The 24,889-nt window shown below is 36.9% G+C and overlaps 1 protein-coding gene across 16 annotated transcripts in view; it reads left to right on the forward strand.

Moving 5' to 3' along the window:
- CFAP43 (cilia and flagella associated protein 43) overlaps window positions 1–24,889 on the forward strand; it is a 53,570-nt gene that overhangs the window by 173 nt on the left and 28,508 nt on the right. For 10 of the 16 annotated variants that reach the window (XR_003925770.1, XR_003925771.1, XR_003925772.1 and 7 more), the window contains 13 exons: window positions 3,158–3,411; window positions 4,140–4,236; window positions 6,921–7,088; window positions 8,497–8,647; window positions 13,371–13,521; window positions 15,538–15,600; window positions 16,730–16,809; window positions 17,540–17,671; window positions 18,815–18,931; window positions 20,057–20,137; window positions 20,956–21,104; window positions 22,128–22,231; window positions 23,283–23,423. Coding sequence is in view for 13 of the 16 variants with exons in the window: in XM_030030651.1 (XP_029886511.1) it covers window positions 3,158–3,411; window positions 4,140–4,236; window positions 6,921–7,088; window positions 8,497–8,647; window positions 13,371–13,521; window positions 15,538–15,600; window positions 16,730–16,809; window positions 17,540–17,671; window positions 18,815–18,931; window positions 20,057–20,137; window positions 20,956–21,104; window positions 22,128–22,231; window positions 23,283–23,423 (1,688 nt within the window). In the remaining 3 variants the exon portion in view is untranslated. Of the gene's footprint in view, window positions 1–3,157; window positions 3,412–4,139; window positions 4,237–6,920; window positions 7,089–8,496; window positions 8,648–13,370; window positions 13,522–15,537; window positions 15,601–16,729; window positions 16,810–17,539; window positions 17,672–18,814; window positions 18,932–20,056; window positions 20,138–20,955; window positions 21,105–22,127; window positions 22,232–23,282; window positions 23,424–24,889 lie in introns of those variants that run through there. The other 6 variants (XM_030030661.1, XM_030030662.1, XM_030030655.1 and 3 more) reach the window with 5 other exon arrangements.

Consider the following 24,889-nt stretch of genomic DNA (forward strand, 5'->3'; position numbering starts at 1 on the left):
TCGGGCCTCCACACATGCCACGCGCTCCTGAGCCCCTCGGCCACGGCGGGGTGCCCGGTGTCCTGTCCTGTGCTCCCGGGGCCCAGCTCCTCTCACCCCGGCACAGCTCTATGCAGCCGTCAGAGGACAGGGCAGGTCTAACAGCGAAAGGAAGGGAGGCTGCTGTGCTGTGGGTTTGTGTTAGGGTGGCAGGTAGTTGGGGCGTGGGAAAAGGGAAGGAAGCACTTGCACGGCAGTATATAGCAGGGACCGAGCCCTTGGTGGATTTGGATAAAACTTAGGTTTTCTGCCCTTAGCACAGGGAGGCTCTGAAACGGGGAGTAAGCAGCCCTGACTAGTTTTAAGCTGGAGCTTGATGTTGTCTTTTCTTGTGTAGTGGTTCTGACAGCACACAATCCTGATGAACTCTCAGGGCATCCTTTTCATCTTGATACCTGGCCTTGTGAACCCATACAGTTAATTTCTGTTCATGGCCACAGCTCTCTTCTGTTCTACCCAGATTACTTCAGCCTCTGAAATTTACCTGGCTGTCCTGTACCTCATAAACACCACTGTCATAATCTTCTGCCATGGCTCTTACATTTCCTGGTATTCTAAGTCCTCACTCCTGCCTTTCTCTCTTAGCATCTTCACCTGCATGTCAGAGACTTTCAGATTTCCATTTCCCACAAACATAACCCACACTAGGTATAGTAAAACACTTCTCTTCCAGAGCTCTTGGTAATCCAACAACTTGCTTTTTGGTTCTGAACAAATAGGAGCTGTAGATGAATTAAGCTTTTCCTGCCCCACCTTGGTTGAGACTTTCACAGCAATCTAGGATGTTTAGACATTTTTTCTGTGTAATGGGACAGATGTTTAAGCTTCCTTGCCCATTGTGAGTATTTCAGTTGTTTCATCAATGTTTATGGCTAGTATGGGACATAGATCCATAATTATAGGTGCAGCACTTTTTAGTGGAAAGAAAATTATTTGTTCTAGTAAGTTTTTCTAGTAATAGGAGAAACAGGCTTGAGCCTTAACCAGTCTGATACTTGCAGGGTAAAAAATATACCATCTGAAGCATGTAATTGCTATTCAGAGGAGGTCCCTTGTGCAAACTGGTGTTACTTGGAAGAGCTGTGACCCAGATTTTCTGCTTTGTGAAAACACCATTATGGAATGAAAATGTTGGGCAAAATAAAAAAAAGAATTTAAGCCCTTTTGAATGTGAAGCAAAGCCTATTTCCTTAAAATAGAAAAGTTTAAAGTTTGCCTTTCTTATAAATTAATGTTAGCAGCAGTCATATATACATCAGTTTTAGAAGAAAATGACAAAAATTATTTTGCAGTGGGCAATGGAATCACGTGTTTTGTGTCTTCAGAAAACACAGAACTTTGACACAACTCATGGTTTCATATAATCTGTTTTGTATGAAGTGGCATTTTTCAGTGACAAAATGCTCTCTAAGGAAATTTCCAAGCAACTCTAATTACTTTGCCCCATCTACATTTCACCAGCTGGCAAAGTTTGACTGAAATACTTCTGACACAATGTTTATACAGAACTGGAGGCAGACACAGCATGGAAAATGTGAGTGAGCCATGGCTAATTACCTGACTCAGTGTGTACTGCACCAGTCATAGCTGACATCAGATAACAGCCTGAATACTTGTCCCCTTAAGCCTTTACTGGTTGTATAAGGATGACAAATTGCACTGTCATCCCATTAATTTATCCCTGCATACACATTTTCTAGATTTCATTTTATGCCTGTGAACAGAAGTTAAAAATACTTCATTTCCACTGATTCAGATCTAGTGTTGGAGAAAAGCACAGAGCTGGTCCTGTAAGCATGTTCATAAAGGTGGTCTTATGTGCCATGGCATGTCATATACATCTAGTTCTTGTGTAAAAGGTCCAGCAAAACATTCATCAGCTGAAATGTCTCCTCTTTGTTGCCATGGTATTCAGTTCATCTGCACAAGCACATGGTCAGTGTGCTCCCGCTCCCCTCTGGCTACACTTACTCCTCTGGTGTGTAGCGAAAGAGGCCAAGAGCAGAAACTACTCAGAAAAGGTAATGAGAAGTTATTGCTGGACATAAATATCTTAAAGACTAGTCATTTTAAAATGTTCCTAACTGTGAGAGTGCTGAGGCTGTAGTACAATCTTCTAGTAAGAGTGCAGAGGATCGGCAGCTGATCTTATGACTTGTTTATGTACATGAAAGGAGCATAAAAACACTGCTTGCAATTGCAGAGGACAAAGATCTCTTCCAGTCAAATCCTCTTATTTGGAAGAAGAGAAGAGATAGAACTTTTCTGAATAGAAATTAGAAGAGAAGGTGCTAATGGCAGTGTTGTACACAGAGGATATCTGTTACACTGCTGAAACTTTTCTGCCATGATACTAGCAGGCTAAGCTGTGGCTCAGTCAGACATCTTCACTTAATAGTAAATGCAAATCCCTTTGATAAGAGGACCCTGATGTTTATCCACACACTTTCTGAAAGGTAAAAATATCTGCAGGCAGTTATGAATTTTTTTATATATTGTAAGTTCATAAGCTGACTCCTCTTCAGTAGTTTTATTTCAGTCCTTGTGTAACACATGATATTTACGTTCCAAAGTTTTACCATGTTAAGGTACTGGTTTCTGTAAAGCAGAACAGTCCTCCTGGGTGGGTTCATATAAACAGAAGCCATGCCTTTGTATTCTTTATTTTACGGGGATGAGATGAACTATAAAAGTGTAAAAAGGTTAAGCAAACACAACTGGGTCCTAAGTACGGATTGTACCTGTGTAATTCTTTCAGAATAAAGGTATCCTCTACTACTATGATATATGAGTACAAAAACAGAGCCTGTGAACTGGCTAACTTTATTTTTAGTGAAAACCGAAAGAAATATAGTCATCTCTCCATGTTCTTATGACAGTCATTTGTGCTCCATCAGTGTAAGATTGACCCTGTGTTTCTGGAAACACTGAACTAGCAATTCCTATAATACTAGATCTTGAAGTTATTCTCGTTTTGCAACATTGGTATGAGGATGAGTCTAACAAATCCCAAGCATTAGTTCAGTGTAACTTAGGCTACAACATTCCCTTTATCACAGTATTTTGAGAAATGTCTCTCTTTGATTAATGTTTTAACATTCAGTTGCTCTTTCTTAAGTTGGGTTCAGGGATTTTCAAAGAAGAACTTTGGCTTTATCAACAATCAAACTGTCTGCTACCCCTGTGGCAATTACATCCTCTTCCTGAACATTGAAACAAAGAAGACGACAGTGCTGCAGTGTCAGACTGGCCAGGTGGGAGCCTTTGCAGCGAATAGGAACAGTCAAGTGCTCGCCTTTTCAGACCGGAAGCTGAATCCCGTCATATATATCTACACTTTTCCAGAACTGAATAAACTGGCAGAATTAAAAGGTAGTGATCCGGTAACCCTCCCTGTCACCAGTCATTAAACCAATACTTAAATCATCCAGTTTCTGAAGGGTTTTTTTGATAAGACTTGAAAAACAGTGTGACAGGAAACTGTCTCATGACAAGATGCATGGAAAGCAGTGGAAGGAATTTTCCACTGCCCTACTTTTAGTTAGGCTCAAGCTAGGGAGGAATATGACAATACAAAATGGAGCTGTTTTAAAGGGAAAACAAATGGAATGAAATGGAATTCATTTTAGGAAAATATAGTCAGAATAACAAAAAAAATTCATACTGCAGTAGGCTCCCAAGCAGAATGCTGAAAGCCACATTGAGAAATCTGAGATGTGAGAGGAATGAGGGTTCTTGCAGTTAAGTTTTGGAGTCTGGGATCTAATGTATATTTTTGCCTGCATATCCTACTTGCTTATTTCATGTATATGAATGAAATTATGACTGCAAAGGATTTCAGGGTACTTGAGGAAAAAATACTTTACAAACTCAAGGTGTTATTGAAAAAAATTGAAAAAATTCCAAGCACTGATACATAGGGAACATTTTTATGATCAAATCAAAACAATCTGGAGTGAGGCAAAGGAATTGGGGGCCTGAAGAATGTCTTTGAAGAGTTAAAGTGGATATAAAGGAGCTGAGAAGAGTACTCTATCTGTGATAGTATACAGTAAAGTCTGGGGCAATTAAGGACCATCTTCTTTATTTTTACATTTCAGGTAATGCTCAGCTGGACTACACCTTACTTGCATTTAGTTTCACAGGCCCATATGTAGCCAGTTACTCTTCAATCCCAGAATTTGTTCTTTCAGTATGGTAAGAGTAAAAAAAGATTCTCTAATACCATTTACATTTAATTCATATGTTTATTTTCTAGCATTAGTAGCCACTAGTCAGAATGACTGTTACTTTGCTACAGCTATCTTCTACCTTATTCAAAATTTTGTGTTTCGTAGTACTTCTAAATTCTTCAGCATCAGTTAATTATCCGTTCACACTTGGAAGTTGAGTACCATGCTGTTTGTGAAAGTAAGTTGCCTGCTGGAAAGAAGAAAAGCGTTCTAAAGCCGATTTCTACTTTTTTGTCCCTATGGACAAAACTATGGATCGTTCAGTGGTCCTCTTAATTACTTATGTTTGATCTTAGTTCTGTCTTATAGTTTTGCTCAATGATTACACTACCATGGGTCACTGGGTTAGATCATAATTTTCTGCTCATTGTCATGAAAAGAAGTATTATATAATATGATGCAGATACAGAAGTTAGAATATTTAATTTTTCTAATTGTTCTCTAAAAATATAATCCTGGTCTTGCTCCATTGCCAGCAAGCTTCCATCGACTGTGGAGTCTGAGCACTTCTTCAAAACAAATGGGGAGGGTGGAGTAGGCGGAAGGCAAGCAAGGACATGTAAGGAATATTCTGTATACTGCCAATTTAATGATGACCTTTTCTTGTACAATATTTAGTGAAGAGGCAGAAATTCCTGTAACTTCAGAATTTTAGTAATGGTAGTAGATACTATTACAGATGCCTCTTCTTTATCCCTTATGAAGAAGAATAATGTTTGCTGTGAACTCTGATCATACACAGTAGTTCAGGAAGGATGTCTGTGTGTATAGCACAGTAGAAACTGACAAGACAGCCTCACTGGCCTGAAGAGCTTACATGCTTGTCACTTACAGCACAAATAACACACATGGTCTAATATGTTCATTGTGTGCACTTAAACACCATCTTGAAAGACTTCTCTAGATTATTCTTAAAAATGGAAATAATCTAGAAATGTTTAAATGCTTTAAAGTAGTGGCAATTTCCAAGGCCAAACAATTTAAACCTATTTGAGTCAGCATGAGTACAGCTATCAGCTGCTAATTGTCATAAAAGAACCATCCTAGGTTCCCATCAGAATTTAGTAACAAAATAAAATTACCTTACAATATTAAACTTAGAATTTATAATAACTTGAACAGAGGTGTGTGAATTTACTGAGATCAGGACCTTCATTTTTTGCAATTGGATTATATTGTGCATTCATTGTAGAAATGTGTGTGTACAGATGAAAGAAATCTCAACATTTAGGATTCTTAATGTGTCATTACAATATGATGATTGCACAGTTCCTGTATTTTAAGCAAATAGTTTGGAATCAGAGGTATAAGAGATGTTTTGAAAGTTACGTCAGTCTCAAAATATAGAAAGCTTATGGATAACTAAAAGCTGCGTTTCATCTGAGATATTTTTTCCCTAGATCTTTATTCTTTTCTGTTCAAAGGAGAGGCTTAATGCTCAGATACATGTACCATATAGTTTCAGATCTTAATAAATTATCTACTATAAAAGAATGTTGGCACTATCTGTTAGGTACGAGATGAGAACATGCTGACAGGTCTTTAGAGAGAGCGCTACACTGATATCTTTTAAAGTCAGAATTGCAGCTTATAGCTTTCTGTAATTTTAATGAGTGTTACAGTGTATGTGTGAATACTTCTCATTTTTGCATATGCTGTCAATATTAACCAGTGTCTTGCATCCTGATCTGTTTTGTGAGTGAATTATTACAGGCCACAACAATGAGATTATACTAAATCCATTTACAGCAGTGTATGCATTTTAGTTTTTTTTCCTCTCAGCAGTAATGACAAATACTAATTTAGATTGTCAGATATATTGTCCAAGAAATTAAGGATCAGTTTTAACCATTTTCTTCAAATGATGTTAATCAGTTCTTAGACAGCACCTACAAATGCAAATACAGTCAAGAATTAATCTGGGTAGTGGAGAAATATGGAAATTAGATGGTGAGAACATAAAATAAGTTACACTAGACAAAAGAAAAGTCAGTGGAAAGCAGATTCTCAGGCTTGTGTCAGCTATACATTACAGCCCCACACAAATTCTGCCCTGTTTCATGCTCAAGTTAGTTAATGCAGCCATAGCTTGTATGTCTGCATTCACAACACAATTACTGTATTACCTAAGTAATTCATCCACAGATAATCACAGGCTGACTGTGTTTTATTTCCTAATTATAATACCTTCCAACTGCAAGCCTGCAAGCATTATAATAATTATTTTATGGATCGGAAAAGCAAGGGTGAGCTCTGGGATGCTGAAGAGTTAATTGTTTGGGCCCATTCAAGTGATCACTGATGGAACTGATGAGAAAAAGTCCATGTCTCTTGACTCTTTTCCATGACTCCTGCCTTTTCACAAAAGGAAGTGCATGATAATGCTTCTAAAATGTCAGTTTTCAAAATTATTTTACTGTTCAATCTTTTTGTAGCAGTAATAATTCGATGTGTGGCTAATTAACCACCTCCTTTTCATTCTCAAGAGGACCTAACATGTTTGACAGCAGAAATTTTTTGTCAGTGACAAAGTATTTGTTTTCCAAACTTGATCTTGAATGTCAGTCATAATCACATCCAGATATATTTTGCTTGAATGTTTTTGACTTATTGAATGCATTTGATTTTCTTTTACTCTCCTTAATGAAGGAACTGGCAAGAAAATATCCTCCTGTGCAGTGAGACTCAGCCAGGGGTAACAGCAACCTCTTTAACGTTTAATCCTATGAATTGGCAACAGCTGTGTTTTGTTAATGAGAGCTCCCTTACTATCTGGCATATTGAAAGGAATAATGATGAGCATCACCTTAAGCAAAAGTAAGTGGAACACGCTTCAGGTTAACAGAAAAATCTAGAGGTATAGTTTAATAACTAAGACTAACAGCCTACATCTGTTTGCAAAGAATTTAATCCCATTTAGTTCACCTAGCAATTGCAATCAGTAATTGCTAAATCACAAGCAGTGTGAACCTATCTAGTCAATCAAGTTAATTGAATTTATTATTTCATTTCTTAGTATTCACATGTCCAGATTATGCACATCATGAAGCTAATACTAATCAGCTGCTTTGGCAGCCTCTATCAAAACCTGCATGACTGAATTAAGGTGGTGCCTCGACTGCTTTCCTGCAAGTTGCTATGTTGAGCATTGCTTTTGTAGCTATGAAACCACCAAATTTGGATCAAGTTGCTTCCTAGTAAGCATAGTTAAACAATATGTTGTTGTAATCACAAATTGTACCAAAAGCAGTATCAGTTTTCTTTGTGATTTCCAGCTTGTGTGGCCAATTTACAGATCCAGAGGGGGTGGCTCTGTCAATGCAATTCACTGAGCACAGCAAACCTAGAATTTATTTATGCTAAAATGTTTTTTGAGGCTAGTATAAAAGTAGTATGTATCATTCAAGTTGGAGTCCTTGAAGTATAACACCTATGCTGTTTCAGCAGCAGCTACTCTACAATTCCCAAGTGTGTTTAATCTTGTTAACTACAAATATAACCAACATAATGCCACTAACAGTTATACTAGTGAAAGTGTAGACAAGGCCTTAATTTGCCATCTGAAAAGAATACTGAAGGGTTTTTTGCCTTTTGTCATTATAAAGTACACATGTGAAAATACATATATACTCCTTTTTCCTCACTTTTCATTCCATTCAGTAGAAGTTAAACATCCACTGAGAAATGTTTATTTTACATAAATTTTTTCCAAGTCATAAATCAACATAGTTTGTAAACTATAGAATCCTCAACTCCTGCATTAACAGCCACTCACACACTGATTACCAGAGTGCAACAAGCAAATACTACTACTAATTTTTCATCATCGTTAAACCTTCTCCAAATAAACATTAAATATGAATCCTCACAGCATATGAAAGTTAGGTGTGTGTCTTCATTAATCCTGGTTAATAAGGAAACAGTAACATAGCAGAGTTGTTTATACAAGGCAACAAGGGAAGACTCAGAGCTAGAACATGGCAATCTGTTTCTGCCAGTTAGGAACATTCCTCTTTTGTAGTAGAATTACTGTTACTTTTCAGTGAAATGGTATGTGCCATGTAGAATGATTGTCTACAAAAATCCTCCATTACTCTTGCGGAAGTAAAGCCGATTAACTGAGTTGGTGTCTCAAAGTTTTGAAAAAATGCTTCTCAGTTTTGTATCAGCATTTATTATTCATAGTATTTCTTCTCCTCAGACAGTGTCTTTTCCTTTTTCACAGCCCTGTGAAACTCCCTGATGGACAAGGGTCTGTGAGTCCTCGTAAGGATTTGTTTTTCCCAGTTTCTCATAGTGAAGATCCATATTATGGCCCTGATTTGCCAGTTTCAGCAATTGCTGGACTGGTAGGAGATGAAGCAGAAACATTCATGGTAGTTACTGATTTTTTTTCCTTTTTACTATTCCAAGTCATTATACTTTTTATGCAAATAGGTGTTAATAAATAAATAATTTTAATGTCTGTTAAACAGGTACAACCCAGTAAACAGATCTGTTGTCTCAACAATATATTTGAAATCCATTTTGACAGTAGACTTAGAAGGCGTGCTGCTACTGCACAGTGCAGTACAATGTAGAGATTTCTAATACAGGTCCCAGCATAGTAATATATCTGTGCAGTGGATGTACTAATCTGTATCCCAGAAGTAGAATAAGCATGTCAGCATTTAACTATGCCCAAGCTAATATGACCTGCTGAAACCTTGAAAAACTATTCCCATGCTAAACTGATGGTAACCTTCAGGTATCCTTACTTCACTTTGGGATTTGTTTTCTTTTTGACTCTGAAAATGTCTCAAGCTATAGAAACATTGAAGGCTTTATTCCAGACAGCAACTCCTGCTTCTGAAATACATTCCCATACCACTGTCAGTGTTGGACCTGCCCATTTGTCCCACTTGTGTTTGATCATTTACTTGTTAGCCTCCCTTGAGATGCCTCTTTTGAGAGGCTTCAAAAGTGTTCTCATGTTGTTTGAAATTTACTTTGACCTGACTACCAACTAGAAGTATCTGCCAGTGTGAAAACATTTAACTTGCAAATCTGGGATTCTCTTCTAAGATTAAGACCATTGATTTCAATTTGGTGGCTTGTGATATATATGAGACAAAAAAACTACCATGCATAAGATGATACTGGCATTATACTATGTCTTTTCAATGGACAATTGTGAATTCTGTAATATCAGGTTAGTATACCACAGGTTTCTGCCATAAACTTTTCTTATAAAGCAGAATAAAAAATAAAAATAGGGAATGATGTTTTCCTGACCTCATCCTCTTTTCATGGCTTCATGCATTCAGATTCGCAGAGGTTTTTTAACTGTGTAACTGCTGATGCCCTTGGTTTCCAGGACAATCAATAACAACAAACAAACATCCTCTACTGATTCTGATTATACGTGAACTGCTTATATTTCAGATCATTTAGAACATGGAAAATGAAGATAATATATGCTCATCAGGGGCATTGCCTTTTTCTTCTGCCTTACTGCCTCTTACATTATGTGCAGATGATGAACTGCAAGACCCACTTTGTTCTTTAGTCTGTGAAGTGAATTACGAGAGGTATTGGGGGAAAAAATAACTGCCATATTAGGTCTGTGAGGCTTAATAGAATTTGTCTGTCTTTGAATGGATGCTATTCCATTCAGGAATGGTAGGTTCTTATGCTTGAACTTGCAGAACTACGTCATGAACTTTCCCACACGGAAAAGTTTGTGCTTTCAACCATACTAGATACCACTATAGGGTCTTTGCATTCCCAACTGCCTTCAGAAAAACCTAGATTTCTCTTTAGCACCTTCAAGGTGATTGTGTTCTCCTTATACATAGAAATATTCCTGGAGTAAGAATAGATTGTTCTACTAGTCTTTGACAAAGATTTCCTTTTCTTTCGAACTACATGGTAAATATTTTGACAGTTATTTACTCTCCAAATTCCCTAGATGGGTGTATTTTGGTTGTGAATACTGACAAGGTAGTGAACATCAGATTATTTAGAAATGAAAGTTTTTTGCAGAAATACAAGCTGTTGTTGTTCCTTTTGTTGTTGTGGTGGTATGTTGTTTCCTGTGTACTAAAATGTGAGGTGCTACGCTCACAGTTTAGCACTGGGAGGCACTGAATCAATTTCTGGCATATTTTCACCTTGCTCCAGACTATGGTAGCTGAGTAATTTTTTGCAGGACTTGCATTTATTGTGCCTTACAGTGCTAATTCTCCCCTCCACGCATGGGGATTGCACATATGCCCCTTCTCTAACCTAGCAGAAAAACTGAGCCACTAATAGATCTTAAAATTGCATGCATATGTCTTGTCAGGTTAAGCACCCCCTTCTAGCACCCCAACATGGAATGTACCATTTTGGCAAAGCAATTCCTGCACAAGGTGATCAGAATATACTTGATAGAGAAGATACTTCTTTGAAATATTGTTTTATCAAGACCCTTATGTTGAAAAGTGTCTTAGGCATCAACTTTGGGAGAGATTGAAATGACTGAACTTGCTGAGTTCCTCAGATACCCGGATCTCTTCAGACTACAGTTGCTGTAGTGGACCAGGCTGTCCAAAATAGAGGTGCTATAACTACCATTCTTCACTGTCTTTATAAATTGACAGGCTGCTGCGGCAGATGTATCCATGGTTACTTTCACTGGTGATTTGTATACCATTACAAATGTCCATGAGCAGTTATCTGACTCTGGCCTAAAATCCATGCCTCGACATTTGTAAATATCTTGGAGTTATTTTCCTCTCTACTATCATCAATGCTTTTTCAATTAGTAAGAGACAACCTGCTTCACCTGTGGTGGTTAATGACGTGTGTTCAGTTGAATGCAGTGGGAATAGTATCATGGCCTGCTGAAGCTCTCCCTTTCTCCGCAGAATTCAACAGAAGGATTTTTGTTCTTTATCACTAAATCTGAGATCAGTGTTTTTCACATTGATGCAAGCACCCGAAGTGGAGAACCATTTATTTAGACTATTATTTAAAGGAGTTGTCCTCAGCCTGTCGTCCGTGGTCCTTGGAGGCTGTAGCCCACTTCTAAGGAATGTGTGAGTGGCAAGTAAGAAAAGCAGCGCCATTGTGGGTGCACTTGTTTGCTGCTTTGAAGTGTGTTAGGGTTCCATACTCTAGAACAAGCTACTGAGGCTGGGTATGTACCAAAGTGACCACAACGGGGCAGCAGAGTGAAAGAAATTGAAATGTTTTACAGCTTTCAATCCTTTTCTTTCTTGCGTTAAATTCATTTAGTTTCTTTTCACTATTTCTTACTGTTGGGACCTGAGTTTTCTGAATATGTTTTACCATGACAAGCCCACTTGACTCCACTTCATCCCCAGTACCAATTTTATTCCATTGTCTTTTTATAAAGCTTTTCATGACAAGGATCCATCATGGATTTTTTTTTTCCCTGAAGAGGTGCCAGTCAAATGGGAAAGACGTTCAAAAAAAGACAGCATTATTATTAGTATGCACCACCGTACCAATGCACAGTTCAAGAAGCAAGCTGGTTTGGGATTTACATAATCTCATCCTAGGATTAGCATATTTTATCTAGTTTATGTGTAAAGACAGTCGTGACAGCAGGTACAAAGGAACATTATAAAAGTTGTCTTTACACAGGAAGCTTCTGATTCACAGTAGTTCAGTTACAACCTTCCCAAAGATTTGTGATGTTCAAGCCTCATAAAATCAATGAAAATGCCTATATTAAATGTTTCTCTGGGTGATGTAAAGCCCCATTTGTTATAGATTTATTACTGTTAGTCCTATTTGATTTATAAAGTAAATATTAATATACTTTATTTCTGTAACATTTCCCCCCTGAGAAATTAAAAATGCTTTGTAAGCATAAATAGAGAGTAAGTTACTTACCCAGAATCATATAGCAAGTCCTTGGCATATTTTACTAATGAAATCTAGGTACTTACGAATCTCTGTCCTATGTTTTCATCACAAGTCCATCCGTATTTCCTCTTTTTATAGAGCCTTTAGTGAGACAGCAGGTGTTTTATAGAATTATAGACTCTTCTTTTTTTTCATTCATCATATTGTTTAGTGTTCCTCATCACTTCTGTTGACATGCATGGTTCTTTGAATCTTTTCTTTAAAATGTCCTCCCAAGGTTTTCTTGTGTTTTGTTCCCCTCTCCCCCTCCCCAGATTCTCTTCAATGTGGTGCTTTCTGTCATGGTATTTATATGACCCCAGTTACTGTTGTATCTGAACAGGTCACTGTCTTTAATAGTATTTGGTGGAGAAGTTCTGTTCTTCCTCTTTTATGGATGATGGATTTATGAGATTTATTTTAGTGAAATTAAATTCAAGGCACATGGGAAGTCTGTGGCAGGGATATTTCTAGAACTAATTTGCAGATGACACAAAGGTTGACAGAGCTGTTTTACAGAGCAATTTCGATTATATGATAAGTTAAACTATTCAAACAAAATGTGTTTTAGTACTGCCAAGTATGCAAGACCATGTGCAGGTTATGTCTACAAAGTGGGAGACTATTCTGAAAAGCAGTTTGAAAAGCATTTGTCAGGGTAAGGTCATAGTGGGTAACTGTTTCAGTTTGGGCTTCCAGTGCTATTCTGACATAAAAAAAAAAAAAAAAATTCTAGGGGCTCAATGTGTTTAATTTTATCATAATTTTATCATTAAAAAATTGGGAGATGACCTGGTTATGGTGGGTCACTATCTTTGTAAGGCTAGGCAAGATACTGGAGGGATTTCCAAGCTAGAGGACAAAACTGTAACAGATGCAAGTGCTGGAGAATAAATCCAGACAAATTCAAATTTAAAAATACATGTTTTTTCAATGAAAATATAATTCATCATTTAAACAAGCTTCTAGGGAGAGAGGTGAGTTCTCCACCGCTATCTCCAGACATAAACTTTTCTGGAAAATGTTCTTTTTTCTCAAGTTACTAGCCTCAGTGAAGGAATGACTGAATAAAATAAGGCAGGTGTGATACAAGTGGTCAGACTCTATGAGGTAATGATCTTTTTTTTTGCCTTAAAATTTTTGTTACTGCTTGTACAGATATTTGTCAATTGTTGATTGAACTTGTTTATTTTTGTGCTGAAGCCTAGAAATTATATTAAGCCTTCAGTGCATCCTACTGCCCACTGCTGGACTGCAACCTCAGAAATTTACGTGGGCTGTAAAGAAGGATATGTTTTGGCAATTGATGCTGAGACATGCAGTGTTTCTGTTCTTCAACAAAAACCTCTGCCCGGTAAGAAACAGCAATGTTGTGTGTTTTATTGAAGTAGGGAGGAAAGTGGATAGGTGAAAGGTTTTTTTGCTTTCATCTGTTCTCTTATTGTGTATCTTACAGAAATTGTAAAGCTATATTGTAGAACCGTATTTCTTTTATTGGTATGATAAACATTTGAGAATATTTTTTGAAATTCTGTGTGGGTTTCTTTAGCACCCAATAACTGGCTTTCATTTTTCTTTGGCAAAAAAGAGAAAAAGCTCTAAATACATCAAAACTGATAAAATTAATAATAGTGCCAGAAGCCCAGATCTTATTAACCAGCCCTACTAGATTAACATTAAACTATTAATATACCAGCTATACACAGTCTTTATACTATTAGTTAAGTACCACTAATGTATTTTATTTTGCATGAAATATTGGATTGTCCTCATTTGGTATGTTAGATAATTTTAGAACAGATCTTTGAAGACTCATGATGAGTCTTCAAACAACAAAACTGAATTTAATGTAATGTTGCTTAATAGAATTCCTTAAAATCAGCTCTTACATAAACTATTTTCTAATGAAAACAAGGCTGTAAAGACTATCAGGCTTTACTGCAGAAAGTATGAAGCACAGAGAGTGAACAGAAGATGTCTTTGGCTTCGAACAAAGAAATCTGCTTTTAGTTTATTCTAGAATGGGAGGACCTCAGATTGATTGCAACTTGCCGAGGCAATTTGTCTGCCCTATATATATTCCCACCTGTCTTTTTTCATGGGGACCTTTGGCAGGCTAGTGACTGACTAAAGTTTCCTGGCAACAGCAGCCCATTCCATGCCTTCTTTTTTCTGGGAGTCCCAAGGTCTATCCTCTGCTACCTGCCACATGCTACCCTTCTGTGCCCATTCAGAGGGCTCCCAAGAGGGAGGACAGTGAGACACAGCTGGCATAAAGTGTTCTGGCAATGGCAACCTGTACCCTATTGTCTTTGCACGGCTGGAAGGCGTCAGTCCTACTGTGCACATGAAGTTCGCTGGTTCAGTGAGGTCTAAGAGGAGTACTGGAATATGCTTCTCCCTAGCACTAGAACTGGGCAATATCATGTTGTAGACCAGCATAGAACTGTTTTTCTAATAAACACTGCATCAGTGTTAAGAGACAGGCTGGTGATAATCTGGTTTTCTTCTTTTGCCATGTAATACATTATTTTTTAAGCTGCAGCAAGTATCCCTGACTTTCCCAAAGTACTGTTATCTGTGTTCAGTTTTGATAGTTAACACAGAAATGGAAAGCTGCTCTTAAAAAAAAACCCAACAAACCAGCATTATTTCTCTGCTTTTGAAATTATCAGAGTGTTAAGTTTACCAAATTGAGTGTTGGAAGTCATCAACAAATTAAAAGATGAGGTGTGACAAGAAATATTTTTGCCAGTTCGGTAGAAGGCAACAGAATATTTACCATTTGGGCTTTTCCTTGTCCTGTATATTCTTCTCTGAGCCCTGTACTAAAACTATGTAACAAAATTGTCTGTATTCATATTGTACTGAAGCTTCTGCTTAACTTAAAACATACTGCAATCTGTATCTATTTAGCAGAATGCATAAGTGCATGTCCAGCTTCAAGCACATGCTAAATTCCTGTTATGGTGTTGCAAAGAGAATCATAAGCAGCCACAACATTTCACTTGGGCATTTTTTTTCAGAGTGTCTGAAATTTCCTTCAGAAGTACATCAAATAAAAAACCATCATGGTTAGAAATAACAATACCAGAACTTAGCACTAGAAGATAGATAAATCTGCATCTGTACCACTCTCCATGCAAAGCATTGCTATCTCCCTTTTACAGCTGTAAGCTGAATCACAGAAAGATTGTGCCTGCTCAGTTGCATAAATGACAGAAATGGTGGATATTGGGGAGGAGTGCACATTTTTTATTCAGTATACTGAACCTGGCCTTTTGTTCAGTAGACTGGAATACAACTGACTTTTATTGCAATATTAACATATAAACAATGTTGACGTCATAAATTGTTTTCTTTTGTGCAGAATACATGCGTAAAATATCGGACGTGGTGTCATATGTTCGTAGAGAAGTACAGAAAAAGAAAGGTATTTCCATGTTCAAATCAAGCTAAAAGATTTTTAGGCAGCACCAGTGATGTCTGGGAGTAATAATATGTGAGTACAGCAGGGAGCCACTGGTTAGAAAAACTCAGCTCACACTGGCCTCTGTAAGACACATTGATGGCAATCTTTTATATGTTTACATGACAAATGATTAATAGCTTTTGTGCTAATAGACAGCCAAATTAATAGCCTTAGGAGAAACAGTGGCAGTGAAATAATTTCTGTTCATTCTAATTTAAATTGGAATAAGTGTTGCTAGGATAGGTTCCCTAGTGCTTAGTTTTAGCAACTTTTTTTAGAACTGCAATCACTTTTAGGTGAGTTAGGATTTATGGGTTTGTTTCACACACTTTGTTTTGGGCTCCACGGTACAAAAAAACATTCACATAATGGACGAAGTTCAGCACATGGCCACAAATATTATTGCAGAGTCTAAGTACATGACATACAAAGATGGGCTAAGAGAACTATCTTTGTTCAGCCTGGAGAAGAGGAAGTGGGGGATTTTACTGTTGCTTCAGCTACCTAATGAAAGGTTACAGAGAAGATGGAACCAGACAGGCAAAGCACACAGTTTGCATCAACAGAAATTCTGGGTAGATACTAGGAAAAAAAAAAATACTTTCATGGTGAAGTTAGTCAGACATTGGGACAAGTTGCCCAGAGAAGCTATGGAATTTCCATTCTTGGGTATATTCAGACCTCAGCTGGATATGACTCTGGACAACATGATCTAACTTTGAAGTTCATTCTGAGTTTGAAGTTGGCTCTGTGCTGAGCCAACTGAGGTTGGATCAGAGGAATTCTAGGGTCCCTTCCAACTAAATGACTATGATTCTGTTATTGACAAACTTTAATGTGGCTATTTAGCAGCCTTTACAAAATCGAATGATTTCTCAAATTGATTTCTCGTTCATCAGACCACAGTAGTACTGTCACTTCAAATTATGTATACCAACCTTCTCCTTCATTATCACAGCAAAATGTCCAAAGAACATACAGCCCATGGAGCCTTTTTACTCACAAATCATATATCATCCCAGATTTGAAGTTGAGACATGTTGTTGCAATAAATTAAATTTGATATTTTATGTTGGGTTTGTGCTCTCAGGTGGCAAACCAAAGGATCTGCAAAAACCAGTTTTATTTGCCATGGCATTTTGTAACGAGGGACTGTATGCAGCTGGAAGTGTAAGGCATCCTTTATGGTTTTAACTTACTCTTATTGTGTGAAAATCAAAGAACATTCAAATGGAGTATATTTGCGGAGTTCACTGCAAATACAGGAGTTAGAAAAAAGTGGAGGGCTGCAGAACTGTAAAGGTCCTCTCTGGTGTTGTATATATTTTCTTTGTTGGGACAAAAAATCAGGAGGGAGCAGGGTGGGAAGAGATTCCATTTTTGTAGTCAAAGAAGCAATAAAAGAGGACATTCCTATTTTTAACAAAAGACAAAGAGTATTCTAGAGGAACAGGAAAGAAGGATGGACAAACAATAGGAAAGGAGAGAAAATGGCCAAGAGGACTGCCAAATTGTTTTGTGCAAAATCTAACTCAATATTTAACCCAAATTGACAGTGTCATTGTACATTACTGCTTAAGAGCAGGACAAATTCTTACTATGTATCAAAAAACCCAATATGAAATCTTAAGTATTAACTGATGAGAGAGTCTGTTGTTATCAGACATGCTCTATTACAAAGACTTATATTAAAGAACACCTTCATTTTTCAATAGACTTATTATCCAGGGTAAGAGTCCTCTGGATTTAAACACACTAAAGGCAAATGAGACCATTAGTGATGGGATACAGTTAAACACTGTTACTTTAGAGATTTTCAGTGGTTCTTGCAGTTCAGTTTGCCAGAGTGGACTAAGATAAATGAACTAGACCTCATGTGGATTTGTACTTTTCTGCACAGGAGGGCATTTTATTCTTTTATCACGTCAAAGGTCTGCAGTATGAGATGAAAATCTGTGCTGATATCTTACAACCCATATCCAGCCTCATATTCTCTCCTGATTACACCATACTTCTGCTTGTGACTGACCAGGTATAGCATTTGAGATAATAGTATTACGTAATAGGATGTTCCTGTGATTCTATATGTGTATGCTGATACTATTAGTATGAAATGTCTGTAATGTAATCATACAAGTCAACAAATTGTATCAGAGGTGAATTTAGTCCATCTTGTGTTTTTAATGAAAGATTTTAAAGACTTTTAATGAAGCACAGAACAATTGCCTCCTATAGATGGTGGATTATAAATAAAGTACCTAATGCTGAGATTTCCCAACAGAAATATTTGTGTGTGTACAGTGGAGTACATGTTCAGCGTCTCCAGTGTATCCAGATCACATGGGAGTTACTGAGCATGAGCTCTAGGCTTGATGTGTGCCTGCACAGTAAGAAAAGTGTAGCTTGGGTACATCAGACCTACTGTGGCTATGCAGTAGGGTTGTTCTGTACATGTACCTGAATTTGTCTGGCAAGTCCAAGATCCTTCTTTGACCAGCCTGATTTCCAGAAATCTTACACAAGGGTTGCAAATCCTTGAATTCCACCTGTTCTTCCAGACCATTAATAATTTAAATTGGCATTTTTAAAGGTCTTAAAATGGTTTTTTTTTTTTGGGGGGGGGGGTGGGAGAGAGTCAGGAGGTTCTGTGTTCATGACAGCAGTGCAATGGTAACTTTGGTCACACTGTCTCTCTGATTTTATTTTCATTTTGTAAAATGAGTAGAGAAGTTCTAAAATCTTTATCAATATTAGTTATGAATTGTTTCTAAGAGGCTTTGAGATCTTTAGATAAAAACATCTCTTAAAGCTTAAAATTTATGATTTGTGTTTTATGTTGGTTTAGAATATTTTTTGATTCCTGGAGTAACATGAAATAGGGTGGTTTTAAATTATTTTATTAAAACAATTTTGAGAAACAAAACTTCTTGTAAATGTGACTAGCTGGATCACTCTAAGATGAACTAACCTAATCTTCAGCTTGTGTAAATTGCTATAATCCACTAAATTCAGCTGAATTCTACTGGGCACTTTTTCCCTCAGTTTAGAGTCAAATATAAAACTTTAAAGGGTGAAGCTCAGAAAGATATGTATTTTTTTTCTTTTTGAAGTCTTTGAAAGCTTTTAATGAAAGGTTTCATAGCCCAGTGATGGATTATTTCTCTTTATTTGTCAGGGGACAGTCTATACTTACAAACCTGCCCAGAGTGGAGAAGTTGTCAAACTCTTGGATGCATGCAGCAGTTGTTTTCTGGCAGCTGATTTTCTTACTCCAGGGAACAAGTACTGTGTGGTAAGAAATGGTATTCTTTCTTATATAGAATAGTGGCACTTTTCAGGTAACCAATACGTTGCCAAGGCACAAAATCAAAAGCCTTGCAGAGATTGGGTCTGTTCTGATATTTGTTACAGCTGTGTAACTTCTCATTAAGGAAGTAAATGGCATTAATTCAGGTATGGCCTATAAAAGGGTCAGAATTTGCCCTAGAATGCAGGGTGGATAATTCACAGACTGCTAAAATGTCATACTATTTCTGCTGTTGGTTTGTGTGACTCACTATTGTTCAGGGACATAGCTGAGCAGGTGGATTCAATTAATAGAATAGATGTTGGAACAAGAAATTCCTACTGATCTTTTCAGCCTTCAGCACAAATTGGAGCAGCCTGAGAGATGCCTCTGTCCTGGGTGCAGGGACAAAGAAGACCTTACTCGTGGATCTGTCCATTCTGAGAAATTCCTTGCTTTCCTCCTATGTCTTTGACTCTTGCAAGACATGTATTTTAGCCAGCAAGTCTGATTCATCTCCAGGCCATGAATTCTTCAAGTAGCCAGCCTAGGAACCCTGGGGTCTTAATCAATTAGGCTTGCTGAATCTGTTTGTTTGTTGTTAGCATGGGAATGATAAATTTTACCTGACTCTGAATGAGTAATGTGAGGGTTGATTGATCTCTAGTCATACTTTACTGTGGAATTACAAAATTGCCTGGGTATAAGAAGAACTCAAGCACCATTATGATATGCATCATTTTTCTTTCATGTGAGAAAACAAGACCTCTCCTTAAGCCCTTTTCCATGCAAGGAAAATTATAAGCAGGTATTTCTATTGCTGGCTGAATGGTGGGAGTGCTAATATTGATCAAGCTTACATGTTTTGCCCTAGATTGTCTCATTCTGCTTAAAGACCATTCCTGTAGTTGCAGCAATTCACAAAAATTATTAAACGTTTCCCTTAGGCAGGTGTACCTTGCAGCAACTGGACTTAAAGGAAAAGCAACGTAATTGCAAGCAAAACTAGTAACCCTTCATCTGCTATGCTCAGATGTTAGTTGAATTTATATTCTATAGCAGATCACTAGTCAATTCCAGACTGTTTGGTTATTCCACCCTCTTTTGACTATGTTTTTCTCTGTTCAACAGTCTGTAACAATTTCAGGTGAAGTACAAGTTTGGCTCCTGGAAGATGGAACTTGCCTCAGCAAGCTAAACATTGATATTGAGGTACACGTAACCAGGAGCTTATATAGTGCCTGATACTTAAAATTTTCATTAATATTTTTCAATTCATAGCATAATATCCCACAGATTTGGATCAACCATTGCTGAGGAGAGCTCAGTAGTGTCTTTGAACAACCCATGAAAGAGATTTAAAAAAGCTTATCTTTCAGAATGTTTCATTGAACTAATAATGTATTTAACTCAGCCATAAAGCAGAAGAGACATTTCAGCTTAATGTCCTAGTGATGTGTCTTTAAGCACATATTTGTAAATAACTAAATTTTTATAATATTACTTTATTAAATTTTTTATGAGTGTCAGAACTGAAAGAAAATTTTCAAGTATATAAAAACTAAATGCCTTGACTGATCTGAAAAACAGGTTCTAAGGAGTGAGTTGATTGATAGAAGTATTTCAAACTGTTAATGCTTTGTCCTGATTTAAGATGCATTCAAACCCTGAAGTCTGACACAGTAAGAAAAAAAAAATCCCATTCTATAACAGCTGCACACATAACAGTGCACTCACTATTTTATTTAGGTGGAACTTCTTTCACTTAAAATGTAGATAGTGGATGTGGGTTTTTTTCTGAGGAGTGCAGAATTAGCTTTTGATATGTAGATACAGAGCATAGGTCAAATTCCTGTGATGGCTCTAAATTCCTTTCTTTGTTAAAAAAAAAAAGTTTTTTAGATAAACCACTTGGGGTTTCTTCTCCAAATTTTAGGGACTTTTAAATAGTAAAAGAAATTGCATACTAACATATACTGTAATATATAAAAAGATATGGAACTGTTAAGTATCTTTTACTTCTCAACCAGGCAACTGCTATGGCTTGCTGCCCCTCCTCCAACAGTGTTGCTGTAGGGACCAAAAGAGGTCAAATCTATTTCCTTGATGTTACCAAAGTTGAAGCTCCACGAGTTGTTCACAGAATTTTTCTTTCCAAATTTCCAGTGCTGTCTTTGCAGTAAGTATGTAGTAACAAGGGCAGGAATATTGTCAATTTTTTGCTTGAGTAATGCTGTTAGTTGAACAAAAAAAATGAAGTTTTTATTCTAAAAATAATGAAGTAAAATATTTTAACAGCTTCAATTTTTCCAACATATTCTGAATTGCTTGCAAGAGGAGTAGTTGCAGGTTTTATATGAGAGACATATAATAAACCTGTATTTTAAGAGGGTTTAACTGGGCACTGAAGATACTGGTATATAAGATCCTTTCTGACAGATCACCATATGCAGTAGTTACGCACAATTCCATGTATCTGAATTTAGAGGGTTATTTCTCACTGAATATAAATTTGAGGTTTTGTGAAGTTAAGTTTAAGCCTTTTGGTTATCCCTTCTTATATGGTGGATTTTTATTACTATTGTTAATTATTCATTTGCTTACAGTTCTGGGACTTACCAGTCCTCTTGTAATTAACTCTAGTGATCTAAAAGGCTTTTTTTTGTTTGTTTGGAGGTTTGCGGGTTTTTTTCAATTATTGAAAAATTTGAGAGTATTTTACTTCTAATTTTTTAAAATAGAATATATTTTGAACTGTTAAACTTTAAAATAAATCTACCTGTTATTTGGAGACTCAGATGTGATCTCTTTTCACAGTTACCTAAGGTAAAACATTAAAAATAGGTACAGAAAGCAGCTTATTCAAAGTCAAATCAATGCAAAGACATGTCTATTCAAAATAGTATCAAAATCTGTATAGTAGTTTTATTTTTTAAAAAGTCAACTTCAAAGAAAGATTTAATAAAGTTGTTAACATGGACTGCTGTGGCGTGTCATTAGCTTTAGATTGACCACCCACTCAATTAGAAATTGCACTCACAGCACTGGGCTTTATATCAGGCTCTAACCCTGTAAACCTAGAAGCTGACATTTCAGTTGCGTTTATGCTTTCAGTGAAGTCAGCAGAGTTATGGGAGTGGAAGTATTTTACCCTTATTGACTGTATTGAACTGTTCTCTACTTGGATTTATATTTTACCTAGTTATGACCAGAGTGGCCAGTTCCTCATCGCTAGAGCTACAGAAGGACATATCTTTATTCTAGATGCCCGGCCTTCAAAATTATTCCAAGTTCTTGGATATGTAGGTAATATATGTAATAGCATTAATTACATTGCGTTTTCACTATTAGCTGTATTTTAAGTATACTTGCTGGACAGATTAAGCCACTTTCCTTCATTCTACTTATTTTTTTGGAGGACTAAACATATTCTTCCCACCTATTTCCCAACCATATTTTGTCCTGGCCAATTTTTTTTTTTGCTCTGTAATTTTAGTTAGCAAATGCACCAATATTACTTTTCTTCCAGGGCACACATAAGTCACAGGGAAGAGAATGGATTAGCTGACCAGCTGATCACAACTCCAGCTCAAAAGTAATTGTGCTCGCAAAGAATTTAAGACCTTTGTGGCTTGCCATATGAGAGTTTAGACTAAAAAAACTGTAGGTCATGACAGCTGCGTGCAGTCTCCTGTTACAAATGTCCGCCCCAGATAAGTTTAACATGGGGACTTCTGGAATTGTCAGCGTTGCTGGTTGATACTGAAGAATAAAAAACGATGGACTTTTAATTCACAAAAAAATTCTTCTGAAATTTGTAAATTTGTTTATGCAGTCTCTGACTTCCAATAACATTATACTTGCAGGTCACATCTGTGCATATAGATCTTCATCATAATTTTTATAAAGGACATTATTTTATCATTTTAATTGGTTTCACAAATATAGAATTACATCTCTGTAGATAATTTTCAGAATTTGCCTGATCATGTTCTCATTGTCTGTCTGGCTTCTTAGAGGGGGGCTTTTCTGTGCTTTATTTGGCAGTTATCAGCAGACAGCCTCAAAATAGCTGCAATTCAAGCTGCATGTAAACTCAGATTTGAATGTTTAATAATAACACTCTGGTGCTTAGCATTCTCAGCACCCGATGCCTCAAGCTGAAGTTGTGTGCATGCAGCATTTTCTGAAACAAGGTTGTGGCTTGTCTGACATTTTAATGCAAGTTCAAAACTGTGTGGTTGAGCTGAGATGTGTTCTCAACAGGGATCTCCTTTTGTTTCACATGATATCTTAGTAAAAACAATGTTACCATGCTTCAGTAACAATTTGCACTGGTGTTCCCTAACTGCTTCAGTGTTGGCAGATGAAGTGCTGGATCTTTCTGTAGCTTCTGACTTCAAGAATGACTTAGTTGAAGTGGTGGTACTTCTTAAAGTAGCAGAGGTCCAGCGAGCAACACTGGAAATTTTTTGTCTATCTTCAGCACTCACAACAGGTAAGAATTGAAATACACAATTTCTCATTGAAATACACAATGCCTCTTTCTAAGGCAAGAACGTATTATTGTCATCCCTTAACACAAAATATTAACAATCTTAATCTCTTTCTTCATCTCATCTGTACGTTCTCTGAGGACACCATTTCTCATACAGCAGTCTGTAGACTTATAGTCAGTTGAATCATTTCAGCGGAAAGACTGTGATATTCTAAGGGAAAGCCAAGGAAAGAAGGAGAGAAGTAATTCACTTGCAGAATCACAAAGCCACCACTTAACTACTACTACTGGTTGTTGTTGTTGTTATTGTTATTTTTATTACTACTGTGTGGGAAATGCCCAAAACCAGCCACAAAGAGGCCTTGGGATTGGCATCACCTATATGCAGACTAGCATATCAGGTGTTCAAAGTGGAATCAATCCCACCGGCCTCTTCAGAGAATTAGTATAGGTATATAACAGCTCATTGGGAAAAGGTTAAAAGTTGATATATCTCAAAAAATTATGATTCCCTGTCTTTGTTATAACTTTTCTATATAAATGCACTGAGGAAGAAGTGCACTGTATTTAAAAATGTTAATTTGTATTCCAATAAGGAATGTTACAGAGAAACATTCTATGAAAAAAATGGCACGGTGAGGAAAAGGGGACAGTTAAGGAGACTTAAAAATGGCGTACCTCCATTCATCTTCTGGAAATCTGTCTCTCTGTATCTGCAGTGTGCAATGTACATATTGGGACATCACAGTTAGTTAGAATCTCTATTCATAATCTGGAAGTAAAATGAAGGGAACCTGTTAGTCTTTCACCAAATTGGATAGCCCACCTAAATTCTCAAACACTGTTCATGATTTGTTTTATATATGCTATCCTCATCTGTGAAACAACTCAGTAATTTGTTTGTGTCATTCAGGACACAGCTATAATATTATAGCATTTTAGAAGTACTATAAGCAAGAAAAAATGGATCTGAGTGTCATGAGTGATCACAGAACTTTTAACTGTGATATTCTAGGAGTATCTAAAACTGATATTCTAGGATTGCATTGATTTGGGGCACTGTCTGGAATCAGCTGGGAAACTAATTCAGTTGTCATGAAAGGGCTTAAATGCATTCACTTAACTAAGGCACAGTGCAGGCTAATGTTGTGCTTTGTGTGCTCACCATGCAGCCAGCGCAGAACAGGCTTGGTTGGCAGTGGCACCATGCACTTCCAGCTTTATGTCTCTTCCACCTAAGAATTGCTAAATCAATATAGTTTGAGGTTTCAGTGATGTCTTCTATCACATTACAGCAAAAGGCAGCATGTGTTTATTATTAACATCATTCTATTTTTATATCATTTTGCTCATATTATACGCAGTTGAATTACTAACAAAGCCTTTTCATGGAGAAAACTTCTGTAAAACTGTTAGTAAACCTAGTGTCAGATTTTCTGGTTATTTACATTTAATTTTTAAAAGGT

The sequence above is a fragment of the Aquila chrysaetos genome, chromosome 11 (assembly GCF_900496995.4).
Source record: "Aquila chrysaetos chrysaetos chromosome 11, bAquChr1.4, whole genome shotgun sequence".
In the NCBI taxonomy this organism is placed as follows: domain Eukaryota; kingdom Metazoa; phylum Chordata; class Aves; order Accipitriformes; family Accipitridae; genus Aquila; species Aquila chrysaetos.